At 38.2% G+C, this 18,922-nt stretch overlaps 1 protein-coding gene across 1 annotated transcript in view; it reads right to left on the bottom strand.

Moving 5' to 3' along the window:
* Positions 1-18,922, bottom strand: part of srgap1a (SLIT-ROBO Rho GTPase activating protein 1a) — a 132,131-nt gene that overhangs the window by 30,861 nt on the left and 82,348 nt on the right. The window contains 7 exon segments of the mRNA XM_048168700.1: positions 9,010-9,144; positions 10,488-10,565; positions 11,231-11,291; positions 13,854-13,956; positions 15,919-15,946; positions 16,648-16,732; positions 17,880-18,077. Of these exon segments, the coding sequence (XP_048024657.1) occupies positions 9,010-9,144; positions 10,488-10,565; positions 11,231-11,291; positions 13,854-13,956; positions 15,919-15,946; positions 16,648-16,732; positions 17,880-18,077 (688 nt within the window).

The raw sequence follows: 18,922 nt of genomic DNA on the forward strand, positions 1-18,922 counted from the left end.
TGCCTCCATCTGAACGTGCTAATTCACTGATAACCACATCATTGCAGCACTATTCATAGAGTTACAAGGCTGAGCTCATTATGTGTGGGGAAAAAAAAAACATTACAATGGAAAATCGTTCATTCGCACAAAGTTAAACTCTGCCCAACCTTGTCATGTTGCAAACAGACATTTTCAATAGCCAACTATCACTGCAAAATAAATGACTTCTTTTAAATTTGTTGCAGTATTGTTATAAAAAGTCATTATTTTTGCGCACAAAAAGTATTTTCATCGCTTCGTTCAACATTAAGGTTGAACCACTGTAGTCACGTTGACCATTTTAATGATGTTTTTACTACTTATCTGGACCTTGAAAGTGGTAATTGTGTTGCTTTCTATGGGAGATTAAAAAAAATAAAAAATCTTTATTTGTGTTCCTAAGATGAACAAAGGTCTTACAGGTGTGGAACGACATGAGGGTGAGTACTTAATGACAGAAATTTGATTTTTGGGTGAGCTAACCCTTTAACCACAATGCAGTGCAAACTACATTAAATAAGCATTCTGTCAAAGGGGAGTGAATATAAAAATTGTTTTTAAAAAATGAGGCGATTCACTTGTGTTCATTTAAACTGAATTGCTGCCCTCACCCTGGACCTAATGAAGCTGATTAACAGAGCATTAAAAGAGGTAAAGTCTCAAAACTATTTAACTTTTCATTTTAAAGGAGCTTAAAGATTAATCCAGAAGACTGGCATCGCAGCAACATGTGTGAGTATTCCTGCAGCAACTGGGTTTTTTCACTGGAGTCTTTATAATTTACTTCCTGTCCCCTCTGGAATTCCATTAAGCATATTTGCTGTCTCCTTAGTAATGCACACTCATACAAGCACCTTACTTAACTTTTTCTACCATACTACATAGTATTTATGCTATATGCAGTATGTAAACTGTGCCCAGTATCAGGCCCGGTACTAGGCTTGCTTGACTGGGGGGGCAATCACAAATTTTGGTAGGGCAGCATTTTCTAGGCTAATATTCATAGCTAACTTTTTGTTTTTTTGATTCATCAAAATCGTCTTGTGGCTAACAAATTAGGCTATAGCCTAATTTGACTGGCTAGAGGCCATGTGAATTATTTATGGCATAATAAGGGGCGGAGCCAGCATTGTAAACATTCGGGGCTTAACCGAAATCTATATTTGTCCAATGACATTTTAATTTACTGACATGAAAGGAGCGTTTTTTGTAGTATTCTTGGTTAAAGTTCATAAAATGTACATTACATACCATCATCTAGGGGGTCCGGGGGCATGCCCCCCGGTAAGAAATTTTTGTGTATTTTAAGATTAAATGCATCAGTCTGGTGCACTTTGGAAGCTCAAAACTGAGAGCTTCAACCCATGTACAGAGTGCAAATGGAACAAAGAAACAGCATTGACTTGTACCTGGTCATGAAAGAGGGCTCAAACATCTTTTTATTTGTGATATAGAGTCTCAGTCTACATTGTATTTTCGGATGCACACTTCTCTTTAAAACACGCAGCACAGAAACCTCAAACCTGAAAGATTCAGGGCTTTTGGAAAAAACATTTGGGGTTCCAGCCCCCTTAGCCCACCCCTAGCGCCGCCCCTGGATATAATGTTCAAATTATTCATTGTTAACGAAATTACTGAGGAAATGTTCGCTGACAGCTATCTCAGCATGCAGAAAATATGTTCGGCTGATGCAGATGTGATCCTCATTGTGATATTTTTTTTAGGCTACTTGCTTGAAGATTAGGTGTACACTTGTTTTCGACGTGTTTTCTGATTAATGTTCGTTACTTCCCAGTTTGCATGTTTTTGGATTTTAAGTCCATTTTTGTGAGATTAAATAACATTATAAGCATAATATTCACTTTTTTTTCTGTGATTAAAGTGGCCGATCCTTATTCAATAGATAAGACGTTTTTAATGTTTATGTAGGCTTATTCATTTTTATTGTTGGCTGCACATTTTTGGGGGGGCACAAGGAAATTCTGGGGGGGCAATGCCCCCCTAGCCCCCCCTAGACCCGGCCCTGCCCAGTATGCAAATTTTTGTTATGCATAGAATATGCAAATGACTACACAAGTCAAAACGTGCCGAATGCAACAGTCAGGTTTCTGAAAGTAAAAATCCTATTAATTTTCTCCAGGGGAATTGATTTTTAACTTATAAACCTTTAAAGACAGACATATGTAAGCTTTGAGGCTGTTAATCAATGGTATATGCTTTTGTTGAAGCCATCAGCCTGCATTGTTTCAACTTATTTTTTCAAATACTTGTATGTAACAGTAGAATTATATTACTGATATATATATATATATATATATATTACAGCTATGGAAAAATTGAGACCACTTATATTTCTGAACTTGGAGTGGTCTCTTAATTTTTTCCATAGCATATTTTTTTTTTCAATAAACAAAAAATATATTGTTTCTGTATACATAATAAACATCATTAAATCAAGAGTTTTATTTTTATCCCTTTTATTTTGATTATATCATTTGCAATGCTTCATGGGATTAGTTGTTATTCTCATTAAAGCCGTTAAGTATCCAGTCTTTTTTGCCAGATTTGTCAGATTTTTTTTGCTTCAAATCAAAGTTTGTAATGTTGTACTTCACCTCGTAGCTGGTTGGTTGGTTTATTCATGGTTTATAACTCTAAATGGAGACTATTTTAGGGTGCGTTCACACTTGTCATGTTTGGTTCGATTAAAACGAACCCTGGTGCGATTGCTCGGTTAGTGCGGTTCATTTGAACATATGTGAACGCTGACATCCGAACCCTGGTGCGATTGCTCGGTTAGTGCGGTTCATTTGAACATATGTGAACGCTGTCATCCGAACCCTGGTGCGCACCAAACAAGCGGACCGAGACCGCTGAAAAGATGGGTCTCGGTCCGCTTCCAAACGAACTCTGGTGCGGTTCGAATGATATATGAACGCAACACCGACCAAAGACATGTAACCGAAACAAAAACAGGAAAACGAGACCCTAAAAAGGACAGAATCCTCACGCATGTCGGTTTTTCTTGTCATAGTTGCGAGTTTGCCCATCACAGGCATCAGACGCGCGTCTCCACGCAGCAAATCGTTTGTGTGTGTGTGACGGATGGATTCCCGCCGATGTTTTGACTACTTTACACATTTTATAAGCTCTTCACGAGTTCCCAGCTGGCCAAAATACCATCACATGCAGGCTACGCCACGCTACGCACACACAACGAGCGCATTTACCTCAGCACACAGCATTGTTTTGGATGTTCGGTACGTTCCGTCTCAAAATAGGCAATACGTCATAAAATCCGACCAATCACGTTGTGAATGTATCCCTACGCCTTAAGGTTCGGTATCTTTTGGTTCGGTGATAAAATTGCCAATATGAACGCTAACCTGACCAGGAATAAATGTTTTTTTTTTTTTCTTTGGTCCAGACCAAATGAACCAAACGAACCGAACTACAAGTGTGAACGCACCCTTAGGGTGTTTTCACACCTATGGATCGCTTGTTTTGTTCCGAAACAGGGACTAAATTTGTTACAATGTTGCATTTTCTTCTTGGTTCGGTTCGCTTTCACATGGCAACATTTCAAAGCGTACCAAAATGCGTTTAGGCAAGTCACATGCGAGTAAAACTGCCCTCTTATTGGTCAGAGTTTTCTTTGCGTCATCCATCAAAATAACGATTGACAAGTTCGCTCCATGAGATTATTGTGGCTTTATTTGTAACTGTCGAGACACACGCAAACACTTTATAAATGTAGCCGTCTTTCCCGCTTTTAAATTATACTACATATATTAATGCTGCGGCAAATTCAAACGTGCTCTCTCTCTTTCTCTCTCGGTCCGTCTCTGGTTTCCCAGCGCTGTCTAGTAGTAGGCGAACTGTTGTCAGTGTGTCGAGAGAGACCATATAGCCTACATTTTATAATGAAGCAGAGCGGGGAAAGGCTTTGTCGGGACAGCATTCTCGCACGGAGAAGTGCAAATACACAACAGAGGCGCTCGTTGGTTTTCAGCTATGGTAAATAATGTGCTCACTCACAGAATCAGACACTACTGCTTTTTATATCAAATTTCCCGTTATGAATTATGACATCATTTGGTTCGTTGGTCCGTTAACTGGGTCGGATTGCTTTCACATCTCAAGCGAACCGCTCCAGAGTTCGTTTGAAAGCGTACCGAGACCACCTCTTCAAGCAGGTCTCGTACGCTTGTTTGGTCCGCTTTTAGTGCGCACCCGAGTGCGATTGCTGCTTTCACACCTGCCCAAACGAACCGCACCAAAGGAGAAAACGAACTCTGGTACGATTCAACCAAACTAAATGAGGCAGGTGTGAAAGCACCCTTAGAAACCCTATGGGTAAAATCGTTTCAGAATCATGGTTATACTGAAAAAGTGGGTGGGAACTGCTGGAATCTAAACAACACAGTACAGTATCCCACAATGCAATGCATTTCTAGTATGATGACTGAACCAGAAGCAATTTCAGCAATTTTAACATCTTTCTGATCTCCTTTTTATTTTACTTTTTTGATCTGACTGCCAAAACATTTCCACAAAAGCGGTTTTAAAAAGTCAACACTGGATGTGACTCGTTGATTTAAACAATTACTTTAGCAAACAACTATATAAAATGTTTGCATACTGTTGAAAATACTTTTTTAATATTAAGTACAGGGCTCTCAAGTGTCACGCATTGAGCGTGACAGTCACTCATTTCGGTCTTTTGTCACGCACTCCGCCACACATTGTATTTCTCACGCAGAAAAACTATTTATCACATGGGCGTCGGAAGCAAAAAAATTGTGGGTGGGTCCTCCCTCCAAATTTTATATATATATTATATTATATATATATATATATATATATATATATAGAGAGAGAGAGAGAGAGAGAGAGAGAGAGAGAGAGAGAGAGAGCTAAAATGCCAATCAATCGGTAGTTTTTTTTTTTTTTTTGTTTTTTTTTTATAGAAATAACGAGACACAAACCTTTACATTCAATCGCGTTTTTGCTCCCATTTATTTTCACACATCGATCACACAGTGAATACACTTTTACCCGCAAAAAATGCGCACAACTGGAGAAATACACGTTAACCTTTGATTTCGTTAGATGGAAAAAAGCAGGGCCGTACGCAGGGTTTCCTAATTACTGAGGTCACAAAATGTATTATGCTAGGGGGTACGGGGGCATGCTCCCCCGAGAAAATTTAGATTTCCATGGTGTACATATGTGCATTTTAAGACGTTTTAAGGCCAACAAATCGGATAATAATAGCTTTAAAACCATGTAAACAAATACATGCATGCACAGTTTTGAGGCAGCTTTAATCGCACGTTTGGTAATTTCATGACTTAATTTACAACAGAATAACGAAGGTGCATGCCTGTAGTTTCTTTTGCGCTTTAGTTAGGCTATAATAAAGCAGCGCGCGCCGGCGCATTTGCGCGAACAATTCTTGAGTTCGCGCCTCGAGCACACTAGACTATAGCCTTACGGCTGGTTGGAGTTTTACTGACATAGCCTGACAACATCTCATCTGACCGCAGTTCACTGTTGTTCAACTGAAAGTCCCCCGTCCTCACCGCGCTCGTTTGACTTGCGCCTGTGTCTGAGGCGAAGTTGGAATGCGCGTCTGAAAAGTGTCCAGTTTGTTATGGTCGTAAAGAGACATTTCTTTTTAAATGCAGCGTTTTACTTGGCAATGTTTTAAAAAAATATTTTTATTTTTGGTATTTTTTATGCTCTGTTGGTGGTTTGTGGAGTAGCATCACCTGGGGGGGATTAGACAAATGCTGAATTAGAGACGGTAAAAGTGAGTGGGTCCAATATCACTGGTCTTAAAAAGTGGGTGGGTCTTGTCCCACCCACATACAATGGTTCCGACGCCCATGATTTATCATATATTTAATATGCCGCAGCGCCCAAAATGTATCTGGCCGCGCCGCTCTCTCTATGGAACCGGCCGGGCAGGAATCAAGCGCGTCTCGAACCTGCCACTTATCAGCCAATCAAAAAAAAAGAAAGAGGCTACACAATAGCCAATCAGGCTATTGTATCTGGGTAAGATTTAACGCAACAACCAATGAAAAAAAAGCATAACCTGGAATTGTTCACCATCATCCTCGTTCATCCACAGAGGAAAACACTGGAGCTCTGAGCATCACTTTGAGCACAGAATAAGTCATGATCTCCTATTTTAATGTTACAACAAATTCACAACTTGTTTGACACAAACAATGACAACTTGACTGCTGTTAGATAATCAGATAATCAGCTTCAGTTTTTCATGAGTGTGAACTTAGACAACAGATTTACAGCCTGTTCATTGACACCTGCTCAGAACAAGTAGTCTAGGCCTAGTTATATTTTGCTATCACACGAAGACTGACATTTTGTTAGATTAAACATCTCTCTCTCCAAATAGTTTTAATAATTTTATTAGCACTAAATAAATTAAAGTCTATTGCATCGTCGATGTTATAGGTCACTTTTAAAATCATGTCACATTTTATATCCTGGCCATGGATCAGTGTTTCCCATACATTGACTAGACTGTAGCGGCCCGCCATATCTAATTGGTCCCGCCACAGTCGCAAAATATGAATACGGATATGACGCGATATTTAAATTACCGTCTGATAATTGCGCTCCTTTATATGGCAAAAGTGGGAGTCATAGAGCAAAATAAGTAGACTAGCACCAATTAGTTTTCGTGCACTATATTCAAAGTCATCTGAAGCCATTCCATAGGTTTTTTTTTTCTTCCAAGAATTAGGCTAGAATAATACTTTTTGCTGCTGAATTATATACTCACCTAGTTTACTTATTTATTGGTCAGCTTATGATTATATATTTTTATTCATTTTTTATCTATAATGAAGTGGTGTGTTTAGTGCATTCTTTTACTTTTAGAGCACAAAATTGTTTACAAGAGAACAAATTTCTTCATTGATCTAGTCACTTAATTTTTCTCTTAGAATGCACTAGATTCATGCATTTAAATTTAAAATGTACAAAATTTTCCTCCGGGGGGCATGCCCCCGAACCCCCCTAGAGGAACCGATGTCCACCCACTACAGTCTCACAAAATCCTGTGGGAAACACTGTGGATGCATTAATTATTGCATCTGTCTTCCAAAGGTGTCAGGTAAAAGGCAACTAATAAGCATCATCTCATTCACCCTGAGGCCAGGTTACAGGATGCTAGCCCAGAGAAGGTGGCGAAAGTTTTTTTTTTTTTTTTTTTTTGGGGGGGGCTGGGGGTGGAGATGTCACTCTTGCCTGTCTCCAAAACTTGAGAGCCCTGTAAGTATATCCTGCACAGTATGCCATGCTGTATGCCACTAGCTCATTCCAAACATAGCTTCAGATTAACAACTACATCTTGACCTCAACGGATCCCATGTTTTGCTTGTGAGACACATAAGCAGCACTTATAAAAGCAAAATAAGCCTCTGCAGAACATAATTAAAAACTGATGTGATCTGCTCTCATCCATTGCTACTTTAGCCCACACAGATCCCTGATTCATCCTCTGATAGCAGCTTAAAATAGCCATGTCACAATTAGGAAAAAATATCTGGGCTTTTGGGAATATGCTACTTGTGTTATGTGCCATACTTGAGCACGAAACTGGGTTTCCAACATGGATCCTCAGCAAAAGAAGCAATTTAAAGACACTGTCAAGCCTCACCACGGACAAGGCACATGTCTTCAGCTACACAACATGAACTGATCTCCTACAGTGCAGTGAACGAACATCTCTGAAAGTCTATATATAGATCTGCCAAGGATAGAGAACAGGAGAGGCCATGTGTGTTCGAGGGAGTGTGTGGTATGCTGGGAAGGGGTAAGTCGTGTGTAAATGTAAACAGCAGGGAATCCCCATTAGTCACACTACAGAGTCACAGGCACAAGTCCGCACGTTGGTTGGCTATGTATGAACACACGCCTTGACATTCCACCACATGTCAGACAAACAAAAACCCACCCAACCCACACATGCAAACCTTATCATAGCTCTCACACATTTTTATAAGAGAACAAATATTTAAAAAGGGTCCATCATATTTAGCTACAAGCGATATTTTTATAATAAAACCAATAAAAAATAATTTCTCTACATGGCAGGGAAAATGTTAAAGTAAATTTATCCAGGTTTAAAAATGTTTATGTATGCAAGAAACTGCTAATAGCATAAAACCGCTTGAATTATTTATCTAAATATTACCCATGAATTATTAAATAAATGATTTTCACAAAATTGTATCTGTGGGCTAAAGTTTGTCAGATGCTTCAGGGTAAACTGTGCCAGTGGTTCAACTAATATGAAATGGTTTTGAATGTTTTTTTTTTAAATTACACTGATCCTTTTTTATATATTTACAATTAATACATATTTTAATTATATCATTTAAATACAAAAATCATTTATGTTCATATTTTTATTTCAAGTGCACATTGTCCATATACTGTCCTTTGATAAGAGGACAACTTGGTATCAAAAAGGCACAGCTTACCCAACTCTTGCCTAAATCATATCCTTGATCCAAGCTGTGGATAACAAACATCCCATTAACCCAAATGAAACGATTGAGCATCACGGTGTCATTCTGCATTCATTCAGTGCAGTCTAGCGTCATCTGCGATAATGATAAAGCACGCTTTCTGAGCTCTTTCAAACTCACACAAAGTTGCATTCATGCCAGTTGAAGGACCAACTGAAGCTCTAATGTGTCATGCCGTGGTGGAACACACACTGTGCTGTAATGGAGGGTGCGTAAGGCAGTTAGCGTTAGCCTGAGGCTCTGGACGTCTTGTCATTCAGTGAAGAAAGTCACTGTGCCACTGTTGGGGGCAAATGACTGAGATCTCTTCATCTGAGAGTACACGATAACAGTTCAAAGCACTGTTAATTCACACTGAGAATCAATGACAAATTTACAGCTGCAGGTCCATAGAAAGCATACAAATTGAGGCACTTACTGATACAGGAGATGAGATCACTGAATCTTTCCTTTGGAAACAGAGGGTTCTCCAAACCTCGAAAGTAGAGTTTCAAAACACCCGCAACAGAGTTTATATCGTGGTTATTCTCTTCGTCTGTCAGAGGATCGTTACCTAAGAGACATATTATGCATCAGATCTGCTGTTTACATTTACATTATTTTTTTTTATCCAAAGTAACATACAAATGAGATACATACATACATAAATACATGAACACACACAAACACCGATCAGGCATAACATTATGACCACCTTCCAAATATTGTGTTCGTCCCACTTTTGCTGCCAAAACAGCCCTGACACATCAAGGCATGGACTCCACTAGACCCCTGAAGGTGTGCTGTGGTATCTGGCCTCCATGGATCGGACTTGTTTGTTCAGCACATCCCACACATGCTCGATTGGATTGAGATTTGGGGAATTTGAGGCCTCAGATTCGTTGTGCTCCTCAAACCATCCCTGAACCATTTTTGCTTTGTGGCAGGGTGCATTATCCTGCTGAAAGAGGCCACAGCCACCAGGGAATACCGTTTCCACGAAAGGGTGTACATGGTCTGCAACAATGCTTAGGTAGGTGGTACATGTCAAAGTAACATCCACATGCAAGTAACATCCAAGGTTTCCCAGCAGAACATTGCCCAAAGCATCACACTGCCTCCGCCGGCTTGCCTTCTTTGCACAGTGCCATGTGTTCCCCAGGTAAGTGACGCACACGCACCTGACCATCCACGTGATGTAAAAGAAAAAGTGATTCATCAGACCAGGCCACTTCTTCCATTGCTCCGTGGTCCAGTTCTGATGCTCACGTGCCCACTGTTGCCGCTTTCGGCGGTGGACAGGGGTCAGCATGGGCACCCTGACTACTGGTGATGATGCACGGTGTATTCTGACACTTTTCTATCAGAACCAGTATTAACTTCTTGAGCAATTTGAGCTACAGTAGCTCGTCTGTTGGATTGGACCACACAAAATGTTCACTTGCTACCTAATATATCCCCACCCACTAACAGGTGCCATGATGAAGAGATAATCAGTGTTATTCACTTCACCTGTCTGTGGTCATAATGTTATGCCTGATCGGTGTATATATATATATGTATATATATATATATATATATATATATATATATATATATATATATATATATATATATATATATATATATATATATATATATATACATACATTAAACACAATTTAGAAATTACAGTAAATACTTTTAGCTTCTCTTTACATGCAAGAAATATTGATGTGGATCAATACAAATGACACAAAGAAGATGTTTTGCCAAAGCACTATAGTCAAGGTCCTTAATTCATGTGAATTTAGGTTCATAGCTCACAACACTCATTGAAGACATAAGAGATTCATTATTATTCAGCAGTGACAGCACTTTCAGAGCTATTTCAGAGTAAATATTACCACATTTACACACATACACACACACACACACCTCTCTCAAATGAGTTCTTGATATCATTGACTTCAACTTGAGATCCAGACACTCTGAATATTCCTTGATGTTGGAGGCCTAAGGAAAACAGAGAGAGAAACTGTGAAATACGTGTTTAAATAAGATGTCTTCTTGTGTCCGTTTAAATCCACTGGAAATAAAGGCTGGTCCATCGTAACCACGGTCAAATCCCAACCTCAAAAGCTAAGCCCAGTGCTTTAGAAAAGTCCCCTTTTTCTAATTAAAGATAATGAATGAAGGAGAGAGACTGCAATCAACTTCCACAAAAACATCCGTCAGTCCGGATTAGCTTTTAATGGAAAGCTTTGGCTGAGGGTCAGAAAAGATTAATTAAAAACTTCTCTATAGTTCCAGTAAGACGGCCACACACAGACAACTTTCAGTGCTTACAATAGACACACAAGATCCCCGACCGTGTTCATACAGTTAATACAGGCAATACAGGCATATGATAAAGACCTTACAATAAACTTACAATAGATCTAAAACAAGTTTGTGCATGGCCTACACTGGAATAGGATGGACTTGGAAGGGCCATGGAACAACCCAGAATCTAAAACTTCAGATAACCAATGACAGCACAGGTAGCAAGTTTAAAGACAGTAGCATAACTGACAAACTTCATTGGGTTTTTCTGGAGCTATACTGACAAAGGTTGGCCGTTCTAAGGAACTATGTGTATTTTATCATTTGAGTTGCAAGGCAGTTTCTATATAACTTACCATATAGGTTGATGAATCGAATACAGCTCTCAACAACTCGAGGTATTGCTTGTCCAGAGTCCTTAAAACAAGACAAACATGGGTATTAACTCCGGATGTGGGCTAAGCAATCAGTCTAGCTCTGAATCATCTGAAAATATACCACACACCATTCATCATTCATGTCAGAGACGACAAGATAATCCTTCTTGACTCTTACAGACCATTTTTAAAGTGCACACCTAAGATTTTGGGCCAAACCCTATCCCAGACAGGAAACAAAATGACAACTATTATCTACATGCTAACATGGTTCTTGAACATGAATGGCGCAAATGCCACCGGTGGAAAACCCAAAATGCTTTAGTGATCCTGGTGTCCGGGCTGCCTGTTGTGTGGGGTTAGAGCTGTTTGTTCAGTGTTTTGCAGCACTCTATCTTTAAAGCTTTTAAAAATGCTGTTATCTGCTTTATACCCAGGGAATGTGCCAAGTCCGAAAACTGTGCAAGTGCCAGGAACTGAGACAGACCTCACAGGCGCTACATTTCCCAGCTATGATCAGTGCAATAAGGGGAATACAAAATGTGCTGCCATGAACATGTTTAAATATTGATACTGTACATCTGAAACAAATCATAATTGAAACTGAGGTGGTAAAGTAAGGAATGCTGGAAAACTCACTGCACTTTGCTGTGTGACACTTTTACTTCATAAGAAAAGGTATAATTCAATTAAAAGAATAAGGGGAAAAAATGGTGTGCAATGATTAAAGTATTGCAAATATATGTATTGTAAGTATTATAAGTATTGTAGGATTTTTATATACAAATCTTAAGAAGATTGATTTATAATCTTAATCTTAGAAATATTTTTAGTCTGTGTAAAGAACTCTAAAATTCTATTGAGAATGAAACATGCTATATTAATTGTGGGATATTTTCTCAGTTAAAATCAACCAATCATAATTGTGTGCATTACGGTCACACAAGCCAAGAAGGATGAACTCTTGTCAAGCCCATGGACACATTTACTTTGGGGTCCAAAAGTCTGAGACCACTAGTGAAAATGCTTCTATTATGCATATTGATAGTTTAATACAAAATTTTCCCTTACAAATTATATTATTAACAACCAAAAAAGTTGAACAGAAAAAAATGAAATTAACAGACAAATATTACTATTCATTCCAAGTTATAACTTTTCTTAGTTTCTTTGTTTCCCGTTTTAAACAGAAATCCCAGAATCAGTGTGGTCTCAGATATTCAGACACCATTGTACATGGTTCACTGCTCCTTAGGATTAAGCAGAGGTGACTGGAAGTTAAACTACTGGAAGCTTAGACAGACACGAAGCAATGAGCTAATCAGGACAAGCCGACTGTTTCTGTACCTGGTGTCTTGTGTGTGAGTTCCGTCGTCCACGACTATGAGAGAAGGACAGCAGAACAACAGGACAGAGAGCCAGAGAGTGAGAGAGCAGAACAAACAGAAAGAAAGAGGCGATCCCCAGGTTATTTGGTCCCAGCACTACAAGCCACCAATAACAGCCTACAAAATCATTATTAGTCTTCCAATGACACCATTAGCTCCAGCCTCACAGAGAGAAAAAGAGGGGGTGTGCTGACACAACATTGAATCCTTTTATCCAATTAAAAGACACCAAAATTTTGCATCTAAACTTAAAATATAGGTATTTATTATAGTTAGTTCCCCCAAAAAGCAAAAAATCTGTCAATTTACACCACCTTATGTCATTCCAAAACTTTGACTTTCTTTTTTCCATGGAACACAAGAAAATAAATGAATAAAGGTCACTCTGTTCTGACAAAAGTGATGCTCTCAAACTCAAAAAATGTTGCACCCAAAAAGAGACAAAAGTGGCCAATATGACCTCAAGTTGATGTCCGGAACAGACTGAAATGGACCGAAGTTGTTTTATGCTGAAAAACAATATTTATGTCAATGTCATTGGTTCTCAGCTTTCATAACTGCTAGAATTGGCAAGTTTAAAAATGCAGAGGAATGAAATCTAAGCGCTAATGCTTTGAGAAAGATTCGATGAATAATGACTTGTATCGGTGAGTGCACTATTGTATGCTGTTTTGTAGTATAAATACTGAGTAGTGTGTGAAAATTACAAAAAGAAAAAGATTTCAGTATATAGTGCACAGTGTATAGTGCGTCATTTGGGACACAACAGAAGTCTTAGAATATAGTGCCAAAAGAGCATTTTTATGGCACTTTTATCAACGTACATCTTTAGCATTCACTTGAATTGCATGGAAAAAGAGCAGCATGCTCATTCTAGAACATTTCAGAATATTTGTGTTCCACAGAAGAGAAAAGCTCGGGTTCGGAACGGCACGAGACAGAGATTTCTTTTTTATTTTTAGTTGAACTACCCCTTTACGAGGCTTACGTGCTGCCCTGAAGCAACTGGGTGAATGTTGATGCCTGAAGCTCACTTTATCTCCGTCATCTCACTTTATGTGTACACACACCCACACATACCCCCGTTTCTGCTCTGTTTAAAAAACTTCCCCAGCCATAATGATCAGTCAAGTAGAAGCAAGTAGCCGTGGATGATTATGGCTTCAAGCGGCGGTATTCAGTGCAGGTAGTACAGTACCCAAAGCTCTAAGTACCTTAACAAATGACTCCAAATTGCCATTAAACAGCTTAACGTTAAATACAGAGCGTGGCCTGGGCCTCTGTGTGCCAAACGGTTTAGGAGGAAGACTGGGAGGCCTATAAAGAGATGTTTACACTTTTAATCTTGAATATGCTCTGTAAGCCTTACGCACCACTAATGAGTTCACATAGTTTGTGGAAAAACTTTGTGGTGGACATGTGATTTCAGGTTATTTAGGGGGAAGCTCCCATTGTGCCTAGCTCAGTGATCTGCACACGCCAATGTCCTGTTCATAAACTTTACTTCCACCGCACATCAAAGCCATGGAAATGGCAGGTCTGCTGGGAACAGCAGGAGGTGGAAGTGCGAGAGATGTCCAAGCACGAAATCTTTCAGCTCGGCTTGGGGAGCTGGTGTTATAAATGGGAGATCACATGGGGTTATACCTAAATATCTGAGTTCTTTTCAATATCAGAATGCAGTTCTGCACTTGTTTTGTGATAGAACTGATGCTATGTCCTTAACGGATCTATAACAGGAATATCCGAAGAAACTGAAAAAAAGGTAACATGCAAGTTTAATCAATTCAGTTCACTCTTGTCCATTACTCAATAGGAGAGCTTTTTATGTGCTTTCAAACTGTAGGATTTGTGGGTGAGGCTGAATCTAAAAAGCACTATTAGTGCAAAGCATTGTGGGGAGGAACCCCGGGGAAGATTGCTGCATGAACATATGGTGAATTATGGCAGAGAGCAGACACAAGCATCTGGTCTACTGTTTGGATCTTATCTGTGTATATACCCTTAACTCTTAAACTTTCAAGTCTACTTTCTCACAAGTGCTTTTCTATTAAAGGGTTCACCCAAAAATGAAATTTCTGTCATTAGTTACTCAGCCTCATGTCGTTCCAAACCCGTAAGACCTTTGTTTATCTTCCGATCACAAATTAAGATATTTTTTGATGAAATCCAAGAGGTTTTTTTAATCCTCAATAGAAAGCAATGAAATTACCACATTTAAGGTCCAGAAAAGTAGTAAAAACATTGTTAAAATTGTCAACGTGACTACAGTGGTTCAACCTTAATGTTACGAAGCGATGAGAATACCAAAACAAAACAAAAATAATGACTTTATTCAACAAATTCGTCTCTCCCCTGTCATTCTCCTACGCTATTTACGTTCAGCACTTCCAGGTTCTATGTCAGAACACCGGCTTAGTATTGGCCGACGCTGTTCACGTGAGCAGCATGACGCATACGTGTGATGCTGACGCAGACGCCGACCAATACTATTTTAACTATGTTTTTACGCGTCTTACGGGTTTGGGGCGACATGAGGGTGAGTTATTAATGACAGAAATTTCATTTTTGGGTGAACTAACACTTTAAGGGAAATCTATAAATATAGGACAATAGGTAGAACAACAGATAGAAAGATAGAATGAGCAATAGAAAGATTGATAAATAAACAATAGAACGATTGACATAATAGATAGAACTACAGACAGAATGACAGATTGACAGAATGATAGAACAAACAATAGATAGAAGGATGGATAGAACAATAGATTCATAGAATGACAGAAGAAAGACCGATAGAAGGATGGACAGAATGATAGATACATAGAATGACAACACAACTGATAGAAAGAATGACAGAATGTCAGACAGATAGAATGATAGAACAACGGAGAGAACAACAAATAAAACGATTGATAGATATAACAACTAGAATGATACAACAACAGACAGAATGAGACAGACCAAAAGGTTGAACAATAGAATGAAAAAAGGACAGCAAATGATAGTAAGACTGATAGGACAAAATAATGATAAAATCAACAATAGAATGACAAATAAAATGAAAGAATGAGACAGAATGACTGATAGAATGATATATTGACAGACAGACAGACAGACAGAGATAGATAGATAGATAGATAGATAGACAGATAGACAGATAGACAGACAGACAGACAGACAGACAGACAGATAGATAGATAGATAGATAGATCGATAGATCGAGTGTTGCTGAAGATACAAAACAAGACAAACTGTGAATAAGGCAAGGATTTTTACCTTGTAGTCGCATATTCAGGCCGGTAACCTGAGAGAGAGAGAGAGAGAGAGAGAGAGAGAGAGAGAGAATATGACAATACAGTTCTTCAGAGGCCCAGGGGAAGCTTTCGTTTATGCTCAGTAAAGCACATACAGCTAGCCATCTGTCTGGAACTGGACATCCATACACATGCACCTTCAGGACATTGTTATGTTTTGTAGAGAAAATCTACATTTCCACTGCAGGAGCAGCAGAAGAGTTTTAGCTACAGGTACCTTTTTAGCTATAACAATATTTCATCAAAGTGCCAGAATACAGCAGGCAGACTACTGCCTACATCTTTAAAAAAACAGACACGGTTGATTTTAGGCCAGGGAACATGGTTCCTGACAGCTCTGTTGATCCCACCCACACACCGTTCACTCAGTGGCCCCTAAGAGCAGAGTCTGCGGTGTTCACAACAATGCCCCAGGCTCAAAAACACGAAGAGGCAACATGATGAGCAGATTTCTACATGATATAATCCTTCATACTATCACAATTAATTAACATGAGGTTAATAGGAGGTTGCATCACCCACATGAGCAGCAGTGTGTCATCATGAGCATCTTCCTGCTGGTTTTTACTGGCTAAGAGGATTATGATCCAAACATGTTACAAAGTACCTTCATCATTAATTGTGTATTTTCAGTTTAAAGTTCTGACCCTATGTTGGAAGGAAAGAAGAAAGAGAGAAAGGCAAACAATACCATCACCAAGAGTCCTCTTCAGTAGATCATGCTTTGCCTGGAGCTTAGTGATGAGATTGCTGCCCTCTAGATATTCACGGAACTTCTGTGATAAGACACAATTGAGACCAGCATGAGAACAAAAACATTTGACAGCAGGGTGATTTAAGCACAGAACAGAGAATTAACTTTTTGGCATACCTGCCAATGGCAAGCGAATTGAGAGAATTTATCAGCCATAAATATTTGTTACCAGCCATGAAACTAATTTGTTTTTCTCCCCTCAAAATAATAATAATAATAAATACAATATATGCAATTAAATACAAATAAACAAATAAATACAATTAAATTAAAATAAATAAAAAATAATAAAAAACACTATATATACACACACTATCGGCCAATGATTTTGATGCTCTCTTTTGGGTTTCTTTTGTGCACCAAGGCTTTATTTATTTAATCAAAATACAGTAAAAATAACATATATATATATATATATATATATATATATATATATATATATATATTATTATTTTAATATTTTTTTTAAATGTGATTTTTTTCCTGAGTTTTCAGGAACATTACTCCAGTCTTCAGTGTCACATGATACTTCAGAAACTCTAATATGCTGATTTGGTGCTCAAGAAACATTTCTTATTGTTATTATAAAATGTTGAAAACAGTTTTAGCTGCTTAATATTTTTGTGGAAATTGTGAAACACTACCATTCAAAAGTTTAGAGCAATTAAGATTTTTTTAAAATAATTAATACTTTTATGTCAGCAAGAATGTATTAAATAGATCAAAAGAGAGAGTAAAGACATCTATAATGTAAAAAAAAAAATGCTGAACTTTTTATTCATCAAAGAATCCTGAAGAAAAATGCATCAAGGTTTCCACAAAAATATTAAGCAGCAATAACTGTTTTTACTGATAATTATAAAAACCATCATTCATAACTGAGCACCAATAACAACTGAAAACCAGTTGCAATAATATTTGACAACACTACTGTTTTTACTGTATTTCTGACAAAATAAAGGCAGTCTTGGTGAGCATATGAGATTTCTTTCATAAATATTTTAAGAATCTTTTACCAGTAGTGTATATTATTAAAACATGATTTCTTTATTGTTTGGCATGACCTTCTTATAGTGCACAGTTTAAAGGTAAAACCTGAGATCATGTATATTAAGCATTTTTATTTAAATAAACTAACTGTTTAAATTTATCGTAAAACACAAACCGACCATAAAATAGAACTGCTCGGTCTCCTGTTGGTTGGCGCGTCTCTTGGCGATGCTCGGCTTGCTGAGGTAGGTTTCCGACACAGTGGACTTGACCGATTCAGTGGAGCGGCTGTGATGGAAACATTCCGACACATCATAGTCCTCGATGGTCACCATGTCCTGGATGGTAGTGAGAGTGGCCTCTGAGGTCTTCTTGATCTGAAATAGGAGAACATTTTTACTAGGGATGCCACAGTCGTATGATGGCGATAGCAACTAAGAGTACAGTATTACAGAGACAATCCAACTCAATTTCATTCCAGAATATTCCTGCAACATTTACTGACAATAACATGTGTCAGTGCAAAAGTGATAACAAGAGGAACAAAAGTGCTAGAAAAACACATTAGGCACCAAATAAGTGATGGGGGGGATCCTCTGACCGTCTCTGCTTGACATGTGCTCTGTGACTAATAGCAGGCCTTGAGCAAGACACCAGACCAAAGAAATCAATTTATAGCGAGGGGAGAGGAAGATGACCCAAGGGAACATCATTCATTTTAATAGGCTGCCCTTGAGGATTCATTTCTGTAACTTTCCAGTTTCAGACATGCAACATTATCATACAATTATAAATGTCTGGAACTGTATATACCAAGAGGGACAGATCGCAAAGTGAATTTCTGTAGACCAGTGACAGGCTTCGATGAATAAAATAAACAATATAAAGCCACTTTTGTAAAGCTGCAGTCCGTAACTTTTTTTTGGTTAAAAATTATTAACCAACCAGTGTTCAAAACTATCTCTTTTTTTACGGAAGAGGATTAGGGCCAAGCAATAATAAAAAAATAAAACCATCTCGAGATTAAAGTTAAACTCGTTAAATTACGAGAAAAGAACTCGTTAAATTTCGAGAAAAAAGTTGAGATCAAATGTTGAGAATAAAGTCATTAAATTACGAGAAAAAAGTCATTAAATTACGAGAACAAATTCGTTAAATTATGAGAAAAATGTCGTTAAATTTCGAGAAAAAAGTCGAGCTAAAATGTTGAGAATAAACTCAT

The sequence above is a fragment of the Megalobrama amblycephala genome, linkage group LG19 (genome assembly GCF_018812025.1).
Source record: "Megalobrama amblycephala isolate DHTTF-2021 linkage group LG19, ASM1881202v1, whole genome shotgun sequence".
In the NCBI taxonomy this organism is placed as follows: Eukaryota; Metazoa; Chordata; class Actinopteri; order Cypriniformes; family Xenocyprididae; genus Megalobrama; species Megalobrama amblycephala.